Source organism: Tachyglossus aculeatus, chromosome 3 (assembly GCF_015852505.1).
Source record: "Tachyglossus aculeatus isolate mTacAcu1 chromosome 3, mTacAcu1.pri, whole genome shotgun sequence".
In the NCBI taxonomy this organism is placed as follows: domain Eukaryota; kingdom Metazoa; phylum Chordata; class Mammalia; order Monotremata; family Tachyglossidae; genus Tachyglossus; species Tachyglossus aculeatus.
This window is the reverse complement of record NC_052068.1, coordinates 49,550,282-49,570,420: the sequence shown is the minus strand read 5'-3', so window position 1 is coordinate 49,570,420 and position 20,139 is coordinate 49,550,282. Positions and strand designations below refer to the sequence as shown.

The 20,139-nt window shown below is 41.6% G+C and overlaps 1 protein-coding gene across 3 annotated transcripts in view; it reads right to left on the bottom strand.

Moving 5' to 3' along the window:
• Positions 1 to 20,139, bottom strand: part of JMJD1C (jumonji domain containing 1C) — a 385,625-nt gene that overhangs the window by 7,336 nt on the left and 358,150 nt on the right. For all 3 annotated transcript variants that reach the window (XM_038743527.1, XM_038743526.1, XM_038743528.1), the window contains 11 exons: positions 18,207 to 18,296; positions 15,260 to 15,387; positions 14,889 to 15,102; positions 14,194 to 14,408; positions 13,497 to 13,775; positions 9,350 to 9,518; positions 8,588 to 8,678; positions 7,717 to 7,847; positions 4,800 to 4,922; positions 1,096 to 1,235; positions 67 to 243 (listed from right to left, as the gene is read on the bottom strand). In XM_038743527.1, coding sequence (XP_038599455.1) covers positions 67 to 243; positions 1,096 to 1,235; positions 4,800 to 4,922; positions 7,717 to 7,847; positions 8,588 to 8,678; positions 9,350 to 9,518; positions 13,497 to 13,775; positions 14,194 to 14,408; positions 14,889 to 15,102; positions 15,260 to 15,387; positions 18,207 to 18,296 — 1,757 coding nt within the window. The remainder of the gene's footprint in view (positions 1 to 66; positions 244 to 1,095; positions 1,236 to 4,799; positions 4,923 to 7,716; positions 7,848 to 8,587; positions 8,679 to 9,349; positions 9,519 to 13,496; positions 13,776 to 14,193; positions 14,409 to 14,888; positions 15,103 to 15,259; positions 15,388 to 18,206; positions 18,297 to 20,139) is intronic.

Here is a 20,139-nt window from a genome sequence, read left to right as displayed (position 1 = left end):
TATCGCTACTGATTGATATTAAATACTATAAATACTACCTATGAATGAACAATTGTTCTCACTTACCTGATGAAGCGCTCCTGCTGGTAAGATAATGGCATCACCTAGGAACTGGACAAGAGTGCAAGTTTTTACTCCATATTCCTCAAAAAGTCTCTGGCGGAGTTTTTTATTCACATACCAACTCTGGTCACGGATTGGATCATGTTCTGGTAGAACTTCTAGACCTTGCTCTTTTGCAATCTGTAATACAAATATGGCATTAGCTAATATGCCTAAATTCGAGGAGTCTGTAAACCAGAAAATCCAGGTCACTTTCAAAAACAGCCCATCTCAGATACCACCTTGAGTCATTTGGAATTTCTGAATTCACTACTAGTAAGAAGTCTTCTGTTCTTTGAGTTTAGATATTCGAAAAACAGTACCAAGCTCTAAGGAATGTCAGAAATGATGTTATTTTGACAATGGCAGTGATGGTCCCTACGGGAATCAAAGCCTCATCATGTCAAGCCCAGAGGTTCTAAAAAGGAAGAGAGTATAAGGGGACCATCAGCTTATCAATCCCCAGGATGCTCTCTGCTAATGTCTCCTACCAAGAATTAACTTAACTTAAAGAATTAACTTTTGTATGGCTCTGGGGATACTGAAATGAAGACCCCATAAAAATCAAAATATCAGGCAATGTGCCCTTTTGAAATTGGAACAGATAGAGGGGAAAAAAGATTCTAATCTCAGGCTCAGATGTGGATTTCAAAGGAATGACTAGGCTGAAAGCTATAAGGTCAACAACATGAAATGCATCTTTTAAAGGTTTCCATGAAACAGTGTCTATCTGCTGTGGCAATCACAGAATAGTGACCAGTATCTTCCTGGGGTGAATACTTGGCTCACCATTTCAGACCCTCAGCGCAAACCAACAATAAGGAATTTCTTTGGGGAAGGAGGGACTAGATAAGGCAGAAGAGAGTAAATTAATCTTTCCAAGCTTTTGCTAAACAGTAAAAGAGAACACAAAAATCTTATTAAAAATAATACTGCCTAGTAATGTACACTAGAAAGAGAAAACAGCTGTTAAACCTGCAATCTAATGCAAACCTTTTGAAGGAACTCCCTTATTTTGTCTGCATCTTTCCCAGCATAAATGTGCCACAAAGCACCAGGTATTTCACTTGAGTCTTTTAGCCTTTTTCTTAAAAGGTCATCCAAATCTTCTTCCTCAAATTTCTTCAATACCCCTGAAAAATAGACAAGAGTATTATAAAAGATGGAAGACAATTGTTGTTATTGGAAACTACAAAGCCAAATGCACCAATACATCTTGGAAAAACTAGGGGAATAAAGAGCAGATCCATCTCCAAACTATCTTACTGATGATGTTCTTGCCAGGTATTGTACTAAGTGCCAAGATGGATACAAGCAAATCCTGCATGGGGCTCATAGTCTTAGTCTCTATTTTACAGAAGAGGAGTCTGAGGTACAAAGAAGTGACTTGTCCAAGGTCTTATAGCTGGCAAGTGATGAAGTCAGAATTAGAACCTAGGTCCTTCTGACTCCCAGGCCCATGCTCTGTTCATTAGGCTGCTTCTCTACCCATGAAAAAAAAAAGGGCTTGTATTGAGGTAAGGGTATGAGGGGAAAAAAGCATTATCAAATTGACTGTGTTAATCAGAAGGAAAAAACATTGCTCCAGGTAGGGATTACCAACCATTTTTGTCTCATTTCTCTCAGTTTACCAACCTACGTGAAGTGGAATGTCCTCATTTTCTGATACAGATATAGTGTGTAAACAGAAAAGGTTTCTGAAGACTTCCCATCAGGAGGCCTGCTAAAAGCAGTTCAAGGTGCCAGACCTGACAAAATATCTGGGGTTTGGTCTGTCTTGTATGATACGCATTTTCAAATTGCATGAAGGCTGAATAAATACTGAACATTAAGAGAACTGGCATCTGCAATCTAGCATTTAGATACTCACCCCCACAACACTTTTGTAGAGACAGTTCCTTATTCTCTGCCATTTCCCCAGATGTAATTAATTTGAATGTCCACCTCCTCCATTAGACTTTACAGCTCCCTGAGGACAGGGATCGTATCTGCCAACCTGACTTATTTTACTCTTTCAAGAGCTTAGTACATTTCTCTGCACAAAGAAAGTGCTGATTGACTGGCTGAAAAGCACTGACCTAAGCACTGGAAGAGTACAATACAATACAGTTGGTACACATGTTCCCTACCCGCAAGGAACTTACAGTTTAGCCAGGGAGATGGACATTAAAATACACTACAGGGAAACAAAAAGACCAAGTATAAGGATATATACATTAGTGCTCTGGGGGGTGAGGGGAAGAACATACCAAATTGAAGCTGAAACTGCACACCAATGACAGCTGAAATTGGTCTTTTATTTAAGTCATGGCTTCCCCAACTTGTTTGAAAACTTGATCACAGCTTCCCCAAAATCAAAGAAGTGATAAATTGGAAAGTCAGTCAACTGTTACGATGAGAAATTAGAAGGGTCGCTTGTGTGAACAGAAGAGGGTTGATGAAAAAAATGTTCTTTGGATAGTGTGTTAAAAGTAAATTACCCATTGTGACATAGGGATCCAATAAATTTGGATTGATAAGGTTAAAACTGGGGCAAGAAAAGAAGAGAGATAGTGGAGAAAAAAATACAGAAAAAGAAATCAAAATGTCAGTCACCACTGTTGCGGCCCTGAAGTTCAATTAACTTCTTTTGGCTGGCAATAGTACTTAACCCAGTTATCTGTGTAATGGAGCTTGTTGTGGGCAGGGAATGTGACTGTTTATGTTGTATTGTATTCCCCTAAGTGCTTAGTTCAGTACTCTGAACACAGTAAGCGCTCAAAAAATATGACTGAATGAATAATAAAGGTATGCCTTTTGGGAAAAAAAAATCTGTTTACCCTACACTGCACCAAAATCCCAGAGAATCTGAATTTCTTCCATTCCATTTCTAAAATGAACAGAATACATACATTTCAAACCTTACTGATTTTGAATAAGCCCATATTTGGATTGAAGATACCAAACATATGTCTCAGAAAACACTCTCCATCAAACTGCAAGAATACTGCTAAAAAAGAACTTGAGTTCCAGTAAATTTGGTGCCTCGAATTATTTAAATTTGCTCTCCTGTTCTGAGGACAAAACGGTAAGGGAAGGGAAGGATGAGACGTTACTAAATAACCAAAACCTCCAAAAGGCCTATATATACAATTTTAGCAGCTTTAAAAGGAAGAGGTAGATTCTGACCAACATTGGATTGGAAAGGAATAAACTGAGCTGGTAAATACATTTACTGGTTCTCTTCTGCTCCCTCACCCTTCTGCATTGCCTTATATCAGCACCCTTTAAGCACTGATGTTTGTCCTACCCTCAGCCCCACAGCACTACGTACATAGCTATAATTTATTGTCATGTCTGGCTCCCCATCTAGACTGGCAAGCTCCCCCATATCTACCAACTCTGTTGTGTTATTGCACTCACCAATGGGCTTAGTACAATGCTTTGCCCGTAGTAAGAGCCGTATATATACCATTAATAATAATTGGGGTATTTGTTAAGCTCTTTCTATGTGCCAAGCACTGTACAAGCACTGGGATGAATATGAGATCATCAGGTCCTTTGTGGGGCTAACAGTCAAAGTGGGAAGAAGAACAGGTATTGAATTCCCATTTCACAGATGAGGGGATTGAGGCATAGAAGTCAAGTGATATGCCCAAGGTCACGTGGCAGGTAAATGGCCTAGCTGTGATTAAGCCCCAGGCCCTCTGACTCCCAGGCCTGTGCTGTTTATATTCATTAATTTTGCAGTTTTACAATTACAGCACAAATCAAATAGAAGTAGTCTTGATTCCAATCAAACCACAGAAGGATTTATATCTAACTTCCAACGTTCTTTTCACAGACCTGCTGAAAAACATTTGCTCTAACTAGGCCTGCTACATCAAATGCTAAGCAGGTTGCATGGTTCTGAAGCAACCTGGAAATCTTCCTGATGGGCTCACATGGAGTGTCAGTTGCACTGCCCTCACCTTTTTGGAAAAGGAAATATGGTTTTGCAATAAGCTTATTTTGCCCTTTCCATATTCAGGGTGCAACAATTTTGTGAGCAAACTAGAAAACAAGGCACAGGAGGGTGCCAATAAATTCCAGTCAGTCAAGGTTGCTGACAGCAGGGGCTCCAGGGACAGGCTCTGAGGTGAGACCAGTGAGTCAATGCTATAAAAACATTAGTTTTGTCTGCCAGAACTCGCTCACAGATGCTTGTCTACCTTTCATTTGTTTTGTTCCTTGCAAATTCTGGTCAGAAAAAGCTATTTCCTCACATCCAACTGCCTCCTGCTGACAAACCACAATTAGTTACTGTGGGATGGAATCCTTATATCAAATCAATCAATGGTATTTACTGAGCGCTTACAATGTGCAGAGCACGGTACTAGGCACCTGGGAGAGGACAATACAATGATTAGAGGACACATTCCCTGCCCTTAACAAACTTGCGGTCTATATCACTGATCACTATGCTCAAGCATAAATGTAGGACACAAATGGGTTAAGCAGATATACACTCCGTACCCTCTGGTGTTCCTACATGAGGCCAAGGCTCAGAGGGCAGATTTGGACTGCCTGAAACAACCCTTGGAGATCTTTGCTACTCACCTGGCATTAAGGATTTTGATTGATATGTGAAGGATGCAAACCTAAATACCCAAAAATAATAGAAGGCATGCATGCCCATTCGATTATTAGAAAGTTTTTTGTTGTTGTTGTTTCTTTACCTGATTTTGAAGGAACTCCATTTCCTTTGGCTATGCCAACATAGACCAGGACGTTCACAACATCTGAAACTTCAATATGGAGATTTGTTGTTCCTATATCATGATCTCTAGCAGCAGCCACACCTGTTATAAGCATATGACAGGAGACAGATTTCCTTTGGTCAATCCTGAACTTATTTTCAAACTTTTACCCATGCCATTGTAGTTCTGCCCAAAATGTCAGCTGTTGCTGACTTTGAATTAATCAATCAATCGTATTTATTGAGTGCTTACTGTGCACAGAGCACTGTACTAAGTGCTTGGGAAGTACAAGTTGGCAACATATAAAGATGGTCCCTACCCAACAGTGGGCTCACAGTCTAGAAGGGGGAGACAGAGAACAAAACAAAACATATTAACAAAATAAAATAGAATAGATATGTACAAGTAAAATAAATACAGTAATAAACACGAACAAACATATACATATATACAGGGGCTGCGGGGAAGGGAAGGAGGTAAGGTGGGGGGGATGGAGAGGGGGAGGAGGGGGACAGAAAGGAGGGGGCTCAGTCTGGGAAGGGCTCCTGGAGGAGGTGAGCTCTCAGTAGGGCCTTGAAGGGAGGAAGAGAGCTAGCTTGGTGGATGTGGGGAGGGAGGGCATTCCAGGCAGGGGGATGACGTGGGCTGGGGGTCAACGGCGGGACAGGCGAGACCGAGGCACGGTGAAGACATTAGCGGCAGAGGAGCGGAGGGTGTGGGCTGGGCTGTAGAAGGAGAGGAGGGAGGTGAGGTAGGAGGGGGCAAGGTGATGGAGACTCGCCTTGAAGCCGAGGGTGAGGAGTTTCTGCCTGATGAGTAGGTTGATTGGTAGCCACTGGAGATTTTTGAGGAGGGGAGTAACATGCCCAAAGCGTCTCTGGACAATCTGGGCAGCGGCGTGAAGTATGGATTGAAGTGGGGAGAGACAAGAGGATGGGAGATCGGAGAGGAGGCTGATACAGTAGTCCAGACAGGATAGGATGAGAGCTTGAACGAACACGGTAGTGGTTTGGATGGAGAGGAAAGGGCAGATCTTGGCAATGTTGCAGAGCTAAGACCAGCAGGTTTTGGTGACGGCTTGGATGTGAGGGGTGAACGAGAGAGCAGAGTCGAGGATGACACCAAGGTTGTGGGCTTGTGAGACGGGAAGGATGGTAGTGCCGTCAACAGTGATGGAAAAGTTAGGGAGAGAGCAGGGTTTGGGAGGGAAGACAAGGAGCTCAGTCTTGGACATGCTGAGTTTTAGGTGGCGGGCAGACATCCAGATGGAGATGTCCTGAAGGCAGGAGGAGATGCGAGCCTGGAGGGAGGGGGAGAGAGCAGGGGCAGAGATGCAGATTTGGGTGTCACCAGCGTTGAGATGATAGTTGAAGCCGTGGGAGCAAATGAGGTCACCAAGGGAGTGAGTGTACATCGAGAACAGAAGGGGACCAAGAACTGAACCTTGAGGAACCCCTACAGTAAGGGGATGGGATGGGGAGGAGAAGCCTGCAAAAGAGACTGAGAATGAACAACCGGAGAGATAAGAGGAGAACCAGGAGAAGATGGAGTCAGTGAAGCCAAGGTTGGATAGCGTGTTGAGGAGAAGAGGGTGGTCCACAGTGTCGAAGGCAGCTGAGAGGTCGAGGAGGATTAGGATAGAGTATGAGCCATTGGATTTGGCAAGCAGGAGGTCATTGGTGACCTTTGAGAGGGCAGTTTCCGTGGAATGTAGGGGACAGAAACCAGACTGGAGGGGGTCGAGGAGAAAGTTGGTGTTGAGTAATTCGAGGCAGCGCGTGTAGACAACTCGTTCAAGGAGTTTGGAAAGGAATGGTAAGAGGGAGATGGGGCGATAACTAGAAGGTGAGGTGGGGTCAAGAGAGGGCTTTTTTTTTAGGATGGGAGAGACATGGGCATGTTTGAAGGCAGATGGGAAGGAACCAGTGGAGAGTGAGCGGTTGAAGATGGAAGTTAAGGAGGGGAGAAAGGACTGAGCGAGAGATTTCATGAGATGAGAGGGAATGGGGTCAAAAGCACAGGTGGACGGAGTAGCACTTGAGAGGAGGGAGGAGAGCTCCTCTGAGGATACTGCTGGGAAGGATGGGAGAGTAGCGGAGAGTGTTGAGAGCCGGGGGGTTGGAGAAGTAGGGGGTTGGAGAAGTCGGGGGAGTGACTTTGGGGAGGTCAGACCTGATGGATTTAATTTTATTAATGAAGTAGGAGGCCAGATCATTGGGGGGTGAGGGAAGGAGGAGGAGGAGGAACCGGGGGCCTGAGAAGGGAGTTGAATGTACAGAAGAGCTGCCGGGGATGATGGGCATGGGTGTCAATAAGGGAGGAGAAATAGTTTTGTCTGGCAGAGGAGAGGGCTGAGAAGGCAGGAAAGGATAAATGAAGTGAACGAGGTTGGCATGGTGTTTAGACTGTACTAGGCACCTGGGAGAGGACAATACAATGATTACAGGACACATTCCCTGCCCTTAAAAAGTCAAGTGAAGTCAAGTGAACTTTTTGAATTTAGACCCCTTAACAGCAAATTTTCATCTTGGGGCTCTGGAATGTAGCTTCTATGCAGTAAGCTCATCTGTGCACTCAAAAAATGAGTTCTAAATAAGATTTCTATTTTCCAAGGTCATGAACATTTATGTAAAGCACAGTCTTCTGATTTTTCTTTGTGATTTTCCCCAGTAGACTAGTCTGTATAAAGACACAGTCCTTAGTCTCTAGATTAGAAGGTGCCTTCTATTTTTAGTATTTACTCAGTGAAAAATCTAGCACTTATTAAATTTGACATATTTCACAACAAAGGTCTTGAGCTTTCATGATATGTCAACTTCTTGGGCCTACTGTTACTGAACTGAAGACTAAAACAGAGTTGCTTGTGTAGCGATCTTTAATAATTGCACTTACTTACCATATGCACTGCACAGTCTAGGTCCTAGATCTGGGCGCACAAAAAACCCTGGCAGATGGGAGGCCAAATTGAACTTTCCCTCTGGATTACAATACTCTGGCAATGGCAAACTTTTCAACAAATCTTCATATCTGAAAAAGATGAAAAATCTACTTATGACAAAGCACCACTTACAAGAAAATGTCTTATTGTAGCCAGCATTTTCTTTTCAAATTAAAAGGAGCACATTAAAGAGATGCAAAAGATTAACCAGGAAGTGGATTAAATAGGAATTAAGCAGAAGCAGCGTGGCTCAATGGAAAGAGCATGGGCTTTGGAGTCAGAGGTCATGGGTTCAAATCCCGGCTCTGCCAATTGTCAGCTGGGTGACTTTGGGCAAGTCACTTCACTTCTCTGGGCCTCAGTTACCTCATCTGTAAAATGGGGATTAAGACTGTGAGTCCCACGTGAGACAACCTGATCACCTTGTAACCTCCCCAGCGCTTAGAACAGTGCTTTGCACATAGTAAGCGCTTAATAAATGCCATTATTATTATGATGATTATTATTATTAAGTGGGTTACAATAGCTTCCTTGGATAATCTCCAAATGAGACCAACAACGTTCCTGACTTTCTGTGACCATCTGTTTAAATAAGGGGAGAAGGGAATTCAGAAAATCAATGGACATCTATTATACACAGTAACATTACTTACTAGCCCTGACATAAAGACATCTCATTGTTGAAGCTGGAATTTCAGGTTTTCTTACCACACGGAATACTGCCCACATATCCTTCCCTCCTAATCTAAAGGCCCAATCTGGTGACGTCTCTGTCAACTCCAACTCCAGATGGAGTCCTAAGTGACAACAATTCCATATGTTATTATACCTTGCAGGCATCATAGTCTTGAAATCTTCACCTGATGGACAATCTTTCAATTTTAAAACAACTGTTTCTCCAGTTTTCACTTTTTGTCGTTCTGTAAGGAATACAGAGATTTACTCTGAGTGCATACTATCTTTCAAACAATCAGGGGAAATGGGAAAGATGGCAGATGATGAAAACATCCTGTCCCGCTTCATTACATGACTTCAATATGTGATGATAGATGAACAAAAATCAAATCAATGATCAAGCACTGATAAACGAACATGGTAAAAAATCATAGCCGAATCACTGCCAAAATCAGTTTTCTGAACAACTTCTTAAAAACAACAGTAAAAATTAGAATTACAATTTAGATTAATGAGAATAATTTGTAGGTTACAAGGAAAGTCAGGGTAGGTCCACAAATAGACTAATCAATCAATAATCAATGGTACTCATTGAGCGCTTTACTATATGCAGAGGACTATACTAAGTGCTTGGGAGAGTACAATACAACAGTGTTGGTAGACATGTTCCCTGCCCACAAGGAGCTTACAGTCTACAGTCAGTTAAGATTAAAGAAAGGGTTGGATGATAATTGGTTGATATTTGACAGACACTTAGTGGGCTGATACTTAACTGGCAAGGATCTGTTAATGAGATTTATTTTAAAATGTACCTTCAATGTAGGTGTTACGAAAATTGCAATCTGACTAAAAACTGCATTTATGATTCTGAGTTTTCTTGCTATATTTAACATGGTAGTAATGTCGATTAACATACTTGAAATTTCTTCAAAACCATCCCAGAATTCCTTGACGTTAGTATTCCAAATAATGCTATCTTTGCAGTTCAGGAGATCTGCTTGATGGTCTCCAAAATCAACACCAATCGACTCTGCTTTCCACAAACTAATGTTCATTTTCTTGTGCACTCCAGAAACCACTACAGGCTTGAAATCAAAACAAAAGAAAACATTAAAAGGCAAATAACCAAAAACGAGAAACCAATAACCAAAAATGGGAAGACAATTTTAAACTGGAACTCCATATAACATTTATTTTGGTTATTAAGTACCGTTCTGATGTCAATTAATTTTTTTTACTTTCTTTAAATGATCTTTTTATTACTTGGAAACTGCATTCTTGAATATTCACACTTCTAATAAACTTATTTCTGGAGATTCTGAATGCTCACATGTATTATCTCCAAACCTGAAATGATTAATTTAAAGGGCTTTCTTCTTAGATATGAAAACATTTGCCATCCAAAGACTACCTGGCTTTGCTAGAGCCAGAAAATCCTATGGACAAAACTAAAAGAGTCCAAGGCCAGCAACAGGAATGGGGACAAGAAACAGGGCAGCCAGTGTTCTTAGTGCTAGAAAAGCTCAGGATAGCAACAGTGGCACAAAGATGTACTTTGCTAATGCGATAGTGCAGTAGTTGCTACATTTTGGTGGGCCCACCTCCCAATCTGGGATGCCAAGGAACAGCCTAATCCACCTGTAATTTGCCCCAGCAACTGCAGCGCTCTGCCCCATAGGCAGAACAATAAGAATTTGATTCCCAAGGGCTTGTTAGACTCTCGAAGCTCTATATCCTTCAAAATTGTAAGACCTCATCCCTATTTGTCTGAGCCCAGCGTGGCTCAGTGGAAAAAGCACGGGCTTTGGGGTCAGAGGTCATGGGTTCAAATCCCAGCTCTGCCAATTGTCAGCTGTGTGACTTTGGGCAAGTCACTTAACTTCTTTGTGCCTCTGTTACCTCATCTGTAAAATGGGGATTAAAACTGTGAGCCCCACATGGGACAACCTGATTACCTTGTAACCTCCCCAGTGCTTAGAACAGTGCACATAGTAAGCGCTTAATAAATGCCATCATCATCATTATTATTATTCAATCAATCAGTCATATTTACTGAGCACTTACTGTGTGCAGAGCACTGTACTAAGCGCTTGGGAAGTACAAGTTGGCAACATATAGAGACAGTCCCTACCCAACAGTGGGCTCACAGTCTAAAAGGGGGATACATACATACATATATATATATATATATATATATATATATATATATTATTATACATGTTTTTTCAAATCAAAGCCAATGGTATTCTCCAAGAGTTTACTATGTGCAGAGCCCTGTATTAACCACATGGAGAGTAAAAAAAGAACAGAAGATACACAAGATATATGATGAGAAGCAGCCTGGCTTAGTGGAAAGAGCACGGGCTTGGGAGTCAGAGGATGTGGGTTCTAATACAGGCTCCACCACTTGTCTGCTGTGTGACCTTGGGCAAGACACTTAACTCTCTGTGCCTTAGTTTCCTCACCTGTAAAATGGGGATTAAGACTGTGAGCCCCAAGTGGGACAACCTGATTACCCTATATCTGCCCCAGCACTTAGAACAGTGCTTGGCACATAGTAAGCGCTTAACACCACTATAAGTGCTTAGTACAGTGCTCTGTATACAGTAAGTGCTCAATAAATATGACTGAATTCTTTACTCAGAGATTACATTCAATGAATATTCCTGCATCTGGAAAAGGCTGACAGAGAGCTAAAGAAGCAGGGAGGTATTTTTGGAAATACTCGTAAATCATCAAATTAACGTATAAATGTGCCTTTTCCCAGGTGGATTATATTCTGGGAAGAAAATACCTCACATCAATTGTGGAAGTTATCCAAGCCAACTGAGAGGTGCCAGAGAGTCAAAAATTCCTGTTAATTTCAGGTCAGGGCTAATCAAAGGAGGATTTGCATAACCATTCAGTGGATATGGGTAAACTTTCTCAAAATTTTCCAGGCTGGGAAATAACAGGACAGTGAGACCTGGTAGTAGAAATCCAGAGAACAGCTTGCTGATCAGAATGAAAAGTGGTGTGACCGGATGCAAAGGAGCACTGGCCTGGGAGTCAGACCCTGGGTGCTATCCCGGTCCTGCCACTTGTTTGCTGTGTGACCTTGGGCAAGTCACTTCATTCAGTTGTATTTATTGAGCGCTTACTGTGTGCAGAGCACTGTACTAAGCGCTTGGGAAGTACAAGTTGACAACATATAGAGACAGTCCCTACCCAACTGCTGGCTCTTAATTTCTTCATTCCTCAGTCACCTGTTGTGTAAAGTGGGAATTAAATACCTGTTTTCCCTCTTACTCAGACAGTGAGCCCAAAGAGGAACTGGGGCTAGGTTCAACAACTGCAGTCGCTTAGTACTGTACTTGGTGCATAGTAAGCACTTAAAAATTACCATTAAAAAAAGATTAAGTGGATGCTTTACGCCAAAGCTATTTTAGAGGATTGTTTGCTAATCCCATTAGAAGTACAAACTATCCTACCCTGAAGAGTTTATGCAGAATGCTCTTAAGGATCAGTTTGAAGGCTGAGAAATACACATCCGTGGAAGGAGAAAAGAGTCATAGATGGGTGGGAACTGAAGGTAACTGATGATCATTTGTTTGTTTAGTTTTTATGGTAATTTAAGTGCTTAGTACATGCCAAGCACCCTTCTAAACTCTGGGGTAGATACAAAGTAATCAGGTTGGACGCAGTCCATGTCTCTAATGGGGCGAACAGTCTTAATCCCCATTAGAATCATTGCCCCCAGGAGGTAATGGACAGGGCTAAATTACCATAAACTCCTCCTCCAGTGGTGATCAACAGGCCAAGACTGCCTTGTAAAATGGGTATCTGAAGAGCTGGACCGAGACTATCAGATGGTAAGGATGGAAAACAGTGTGATCTAGTAGGAACAGTCCAGGCCTGAGAGTCAGAGAACCTGGATGCTAAGCCGGGTTCGCCATTTGTCTGTTATGTGACCCTGGGCAAGTCAATTCACCTCCTTTGAGCTTTGGTTTCCTTATCTGTAAAATGAGGATTAAATCCTACCCCTTCCTATTTAGACTATGAGCCCCATATGGGACACAGACTGTGTCTGACCTTATTATCTTTTATTTACCCCAGTGCTTAGTACAGTGTGTGGCACACAGTAAGTGCTTAATAAATACTATTATTAACATAAGGTGCCAAAAAAGGTTTGTAATATCCAAAATGGGCTCATAATTTTGGCTGTCACACACCAACTATCCACAACAAATACCTTTATGAACAATGTGTCAAATGTTTGGGCAGTTTAAAGGCCATTTTCACTTGTATTAATTCTAAAAATAAAAGTACCTTTTCATTACATTTGTGCGCTAACATTTAAACGACAAATAGGTACAAATCAGGCTTATAATACTGCTGCTGGTAATTACACTTTACTTTTCTTCAAACAGGGTAACCAAGGCACTATGCTACTGAAGTCTATTTAAGTCACTTAACTGAAATGAAACTGAACGCATTTGAAATTTCAAAGGGATCAAAAAGTTTGGTGATATGCTAAAAATGCACGGCATATTTCCAAATATGGCACCATTAGGTGTACTTAGAAACTGCCTGCTTAATGCCCATTTACACAATGCACTTCCACGATCATTCATACCTACGTTTAAGTTCTTCTGGATGAATAATGCCTTTCCTTTGGTTACAGCCCCCCAAACTCACTCAAGCCCTTACTCAATTTCTAAGCTCCTCCTTTCCCCACCAAAACTATTTTAATCATAAACATAGTGCAGGGAGAAGCAGCATGGCATAGTGGACAGACTACTGGCCTGGAGTCAGAAGGTCATGAGTTCTAATCTTGGCTCCACCACTCATCCATTAGGTGGCCCTGGGCAAATCACTTCTCTGTACCTGAATTACCTCACTGTAAAATGGGGATTAAGACTGTGAGCCCGTTGCAGGACAGGAATTACATCCAACTCCATTTGTTTGTATCCACTCCAGCGCTTAGTACATGCCTGGCATATAGTAAGCACTTAACGCATTTTATTATTATTACTATTAATAAAATTCCTGTTATAAGAATATCTGCCTGGCTCATTACATACCTGTCCTTGTTTCCAGTATTCCTTAAAAAGCTTCCAATTGCTGCTGTTCTTATGATCTTTAAGCCACAAAATGTGCTTCTCACAGATCCATGAATGTGGAATCTCACTGTACAATTTACTGCAATCAAGGGAACACTTTTTGCCTTCTGTAGGTTCCTCCTCTTTAGTCTCGGATTTTACACTTGTTTTTGAAGCTCTGTTTGGTGGAATCTTGTTTTCTACAACTGAAGCTATTATGTCATCAAGAATGTTTGGCATAGTCCTTCCACTTTTGCCACTCTATTGGAAAAATAAAAATATTACCATCATTCCTTTAATATTTCTAACTGGAGATGGAAAAACTTAATTCCAGTTAAGACACTCCATTTATATTCATTCATTTTTCTGTACTACAAATAATTATAGCTCATGCAATAACTTGGCTTTTTTTTCTTGACAAGGCATCCTATAGTTAAATATTTAAGTAATCTGAAGTTGGTTTTCCCTTAAATCTGTACCTCTGTTTTCAGAAGTTAAAAACAAGTCATAATGCAAAAATTCAGTGTAAGAGACGCTCAGGGGTTTGGTACTATAGTTTCCTATTTTTTCCTCACTAAACAGTTGACCTTACAGTGTTGTTCTAAGCAAAATATTTCAAAATGAATTAACGTTTTCCCAGACTACTTGCAAAAGCCAAATGATCTAGTAAAAAACTCACTGGGGTTCCCGTAGAATATACTGGAGCAAAAGCAATGCCAGCATCTGTTGACCCAACACGAAGCTTGCCAGCTGTTGTGGTCAGCAAATCCCGTAAAGTTGAACCTTGCTCGTTATTCTGAGACACCGGAGGTGAAGCTTTACAGTTCATAGAATCAGCACTGTCTTGATCTTGTTCTTCCTTCACGTGCTTTCCAAGGGAGCTTACTTTGTTTTCTGAAATAAAGTATTTAAGAATATTTTTACATAATTCTAAGAGTATGAAAATATGATCAATACTGGTATCTGCACAGTAAGGGGGAACTAGTGCTTTAGTTGCCTGAAAACACACCACAGAATAGATCAGATCCACCAAAATGCAGTCAAGCCATTTGGACATGGAAACCCCTTCCCTCAACAGCTCAGGCATGCAACTGAATGTGTACCCATCAAAACCCAAAGAGATGCTAAGTAGCTAAGAGAAGCGGTTATAAATTAATTCCACTTGTAGCTTTTCTGATACCTGGTACATCAAATTTGTCAAACTACCAGGAAAAAGTTTCAAAACAAGTCAAGACTATTTATTCTTTTTTTAATATGCCAAACAGGAAGCATAGGAGACAGAAATGTAGACTTTGCTCCTAGAATGTTAAAACTGAATTGATAGTAATTGGCTCACCAAACAGGCACTGTACATAGATGAAGGGTCATATTTACCTTTCTTTTCCTCCCTGGCTTTTTGCTCAGCAAGATCTGCTAACCAATGCAGTGGTGATTGGGATTCTGGTGGCGTTAACTTGCTGTCTGTGCTTACATCACTCCCTGGGCTGGTATTGCCATTAGTCTCAGATTTTTGAGGGGTATTCTGCTGCTGAGACTCAGGCATGCACAGAGAAATTTTGTTACTGTGATTAAGAACATTCTGCAAAACCTGCAGGGCAGAACAGTTTTATTAATATTCTTTTCTGCTATTACCCTGGTAAAATATTCTGTATTAAATACTGATTCAGAAAATACAAAATTCATGAACACGCAATCATTGAATTGGTTTTAAATATGAACGCTGGTTAATCTAAACCTTAACGTACCTGAGACACACCATTCATTGAAGGGAATTTTCCCATTTGCATATTCAGTTTGTTCGTACAATGACAATGAGACTTAATATCAAATTTCTCTCTAAGATTGTGCATGGTATCCAGAAGATCAGTCAGAACTGCAATGCAAAACATTAGTGAAACTATATGAAATCAAAAGTTCTTTTTAACAGAACATTTTCTTTTTACTCTCTCTCCCTTCTCCCAGTCAGTAAAACAGTAGAACTACAGAGGGTATGCTCAAAAGTCATAGCAAGCTTTGGTGGCAAATTCTGTACTTTTCTGCACTTGGGCCTTTATTTCCCCCATCTAAAATAATTCCTTCTCTATGGTCTTGGCCCAGCTGCCCTGCTCATCTCTACGCTGATGACACACAAATCTACATCTCTGCCCCTGCTCTCTCCCCCTCTCTCCAGGCTCGCATCTCCTCCTGCCTTCAGGACATCTCCATCTGGATGTCTGCCCGCCACCTAAAGCTCAACATGTCCAAGACTGAACTCCTTGTCTTCCCTCCCAAACCTTGCCCTCTCCCTGACTTTCCCATCTCTGTTGACGGCACTACCATCCTTCCCGTCTCACAAGCCCACAACCTTGGTGTCACCCTCGACTCCGCTCTCATTCACCCCTCACATCCAAGCCGTCACCAAAACCTGCCGGTTTCAGCTCCGCAACATTGCCAAGATCCGTCCTTTCCTCTCCATCCATACCGCTACCCTGCTCATTCAATCTCCCATCCTACCCCGATTGGATTACTGCATCAGCCTCCTCTCCGATCTCCCATCCTCCTGTCTCTCCCCACTTCAATCCATACTTCACACCGCTGCCCGGATCGTCTCTGTGCAGAAACGCTCTGGGCATGTTACTCCCCTCCTCAAAAATCTCCAGTGGCTACCAATCAACCCACGCATCAGGCGAAAACTCCTCACCCTCGGCTTCAAGGCTCTCCATCACCTTGCCCGCTCCTACCTCACCTCCATTCTCTCCTTCTACAGCCCAGCCCGCACCCTCCGCTCCTCTGCCGCCAATCTCTTCACTGTGCCTCATTCTCTCCTGTCCCGCTATTGACCCCTGGCCCACGTCCTCCCCCTGGCCTGGAATGCCCTCCCCTCCGCACATCCACCAAGCTAGCTCTCTTCGTCCCTTCAAAGCCCGGAGAGCTCACCTCCTCCAGGAGGCCTCCCCAGACTGAGCCCCCTCCTTCCTTTCCCCCTACTCCCCTTCCCCATCACCCCGGCCTTACCTCCTTCCCCTCCCCACAGCACCTGTATATATGTTTGTACATATTTATTACTCTATTTTACTTGTACATATTTATTCTATTTTATTTGGTTTATATGTTTAGTTTTGTTGTCTGTCTCCCCCTTCTAGACTGTGAGCCCGCTGTTGGGTAGGGACCGTCTCTATATGCTGCAAACCTGTACTTCCCAAGCACTTAGTACAGTGCTCTGCACACAGTAAGCGCTCAATAAATACAACTGAATGAGTGAATGAATGAATGAGGAGTACCTCAGTCAATGATACGGTGGTGCGCACTATACTAAACATTTGGGAGTTAATACAGTACAGATGGTAGACAGATTCCAATCAATCATTTCCTGAAGACTCACTGTGTACTGAGTCCTGTACTAAGCACTTGGGTGAGTACAATGATAACAGAATTGGTAGACATGTTCTCCACCCATAAGGAGCTCATGGTCTAGAGGGGAGATAGACATTAAAATAAATTACTGATGGGAGATTGGGAGAGTACAAGGATATGGGAAGCAGCATGGCTCAGTGGAAAGAGCCTGGGCTTGGGAGTCAGAGGTCATGGGTTCAAATACCAGCTCCGCTGCTTGTCAGCTGTGTGACTTTGGGCAAGTCACGTAACTTCTCTGTGCCTCAGTGCCCTCATCTGGAAAATGAGGATTAAGACTGAGCCCCATGTGGGACAACCTGATCACCTTGCATCCCCCCCAGCGCTAAGAACAGTGCTTTGCACATAGTAAGTGCTTAACAAATGCCATTATTATTATTATTATTGTTATTATTATATGTACAAAGTTCTATGGGGCTACGAGTGGGTAAAGTATCAAGTGCGTAGGGGATACAAAACCAAGTGCAGAGGCAACGTGGAAGACAAGACAAATAGGAGAAATGTAAGCCTAGCTTGGGAAAGCCTTTTGGAGGTGTGATTTTAGGTTGGCTTTGAAGGTGAGGAGTGTGGTGGTCTGTTGGATAACAGTAGTAATAATAATAATAATAATGGCATTCATTAAGTGCTTACTATGTGCAAAGCACTGTTCTAAGCACTGGGGAGGTTGCAAGGTGATCAGGTTGTCCCACAGGGGGCTCACAGTCAATCCCCATTTTACAGATGAGGTAACAGGCACAGAGAAGTTAAGTGACTTGCCCAAAGTCACACAGCTGACAATTGGCGGAGCCGGGATTTGAACCCATGACCACTGACTCCAAAGCCCGTGCTCTTTCCACTGAGCCACGCTGCTTCTCACAGCCACGCTGCTTCTCACAAGCACTGTCCTAAGCACTGGGGGGGGATACAAGGTGATCAGGTTGTCCAATGTGGGGCTCACTGTCTTCATCCCCATTTTACAGATGAGGTCACTGAGGCACAGAGAAGCAAAGTGCTTTGCCCAAGGTCACACAGCAGACATATGGCGGAATCGGAATTAGAACCCATGACCTCTGACTCCCAAGACCGGGCTCTTTCCACTGAGCAACACTGCTTCTCTCTTGGATGAGAGAGAGGAGGGAGTTCCAGGCCAGAAGGAGGATGTAGGCATTGTCGGTGAGACAGATGATATTACTGCAGTTCAGCAAAGGACATCAAAGCTGTGGTATAACCTCAATCCACTGTCCCATTTCCATTTCTCACTCTAATCCCTACCTTTTAAAAATGAAGCCAACTAAGAATCATTTAAATAATATATGATCTTACCAGAGCCAGGAATAATCTGTGTTGGCATTAAATGTTTATGATCATGAGGTTGTCCTTTCACACACTTCATCCAGGCATACAATTCTTTATCTGCAAGTTTGCAACAAAATTTCTAATTATAATTTCATCTGCAGCCTCATAATTTGTTGCAATGGCATACTTTTTAAAAAGTTTTTTTGTCAAACCCAAGGTTTATTACGCTATAAACATCACATTTCCACCGCACTACCTTTTTTTAAATCCACTTAGATAAATTATTCAGATGAAATGCATCAGAAACTAGGAAAAAAAGCTCATTTGCAAGTCTTTCAAAGGCATATTATTAATAAAATAAATTCACACCAGCTAGATATGTCTTGAACTTTAAGAATACTCTGATTTAGTTTACTCTCCTCACAATATCCCTGTGGACCTTGTCCCCATTCTACAGATGAGGAAAGACAGGCCCAGAGAAGTTAAATTATTTGCCCAGGGTCATTTAACGGAGCAATGAAAGAACTAAGACTAGACACAGGTCTTCTGTCTGACTCCCAGATCAATCAATCAATCAATCGTATTTATTGAGCGCTTACTGTGTGCAGAGCACTGTACTAAGCGCTTGGGAAGTACAAGTCGGCAACAAGGACCTTTCCACTTGGACCACTCTTTGCTTAATAACAAAGTCTAGTACATTTGGTGCAAACAGTAAATCAAGGTTTTAGTACACCAGAACCAAATACTGAAAGTACCTGGTACAAAACGCATTCAGTAATGCATTAAGAAACAGGGCAATTGTATACAAAAGCAATTACCAACCTTTCAATCCACCATTACATGAATACTATGTAAATTCAAAAAGCAACACACTGTTGTACCTACCATGGGCGCTTAAAAACATTTATTAAACTTTTGAATTCTCATTTACTTTTGACTGTCTAAATTAACATTATATGATGTATCAAGAGTTGTACGCTGTTTTCTGGATAGTGATTCAGCTAACTTCACACATTCAGATTTAAACTGTCCATTTCTCAGATCTCTTATGGGGAAAAGTGGGTGTAGCATGTGGAAAGAGATGAGAGAAGCTTAGTTTGTGCTAACTGCATTAGTTAGAGAAGATCCCCAACCTCGGTGTCTGATTTTACATGAACACATATGAATGTTGTGAGTTTGACACCGGAGCTTTAGATTTTCATAGTTCTCAACCTCCAGCTTCCACAAACCTATTAATAAGCCACCGTAGTCCTTGGGAGAAAGGAAACCTGAAACCCAATGATCAGAAGAGGGTTTACCTCAAAGGGAAAAATAAGAAAACCTCAAATATTTGACTTGTTTTTAAAAACAGATTTTTATCAATTCAAATATATATATTTTTAATCACTGCCTTCACACCTAGTTTACTACAAATTGATCATTCTCGTAACTTGGTAACAGAGAAAATGTAATTTTTTCCCCATTGAACAACTTAGATCTTTGGGCTCCAAACCATGTTTTCAAAATGACAGAAACTATTTAAAAATTTTTTTTAACATAGCTAGGATGAGAAAAAGTGAATTAAATAGCATGTAGCAAGGACTGCAGAATTTTTCTTGCTTTCCTCCGGGAATTCACTATGCCAGAAAAGGAGAACCTGTACTTCTATTTTGGAATTTGAGATTCCATATTCACAAATTCCCCCATAACACACATGCCTCTGGAATCTTAATACAGATCTATGCAACTTGAAATTCATCATTGAGAATAATCAACTGTACATGCCTTTTCTATTGACTGTAAGTACCCTAGTGTTCCTAAAAAAAAAAAATCAAGATTTTGGATTTAAGATGCTTCCTAATTTAATATATTTCATATAGCAGAGTAGACAGAACTTCCATTTCTTCAGTATTTGTTCAATTTTGATATGGGGGGAGGGAGGGTCCCTTGATATTGGTTGTTAGGTGTTTTTTAAAAAAAT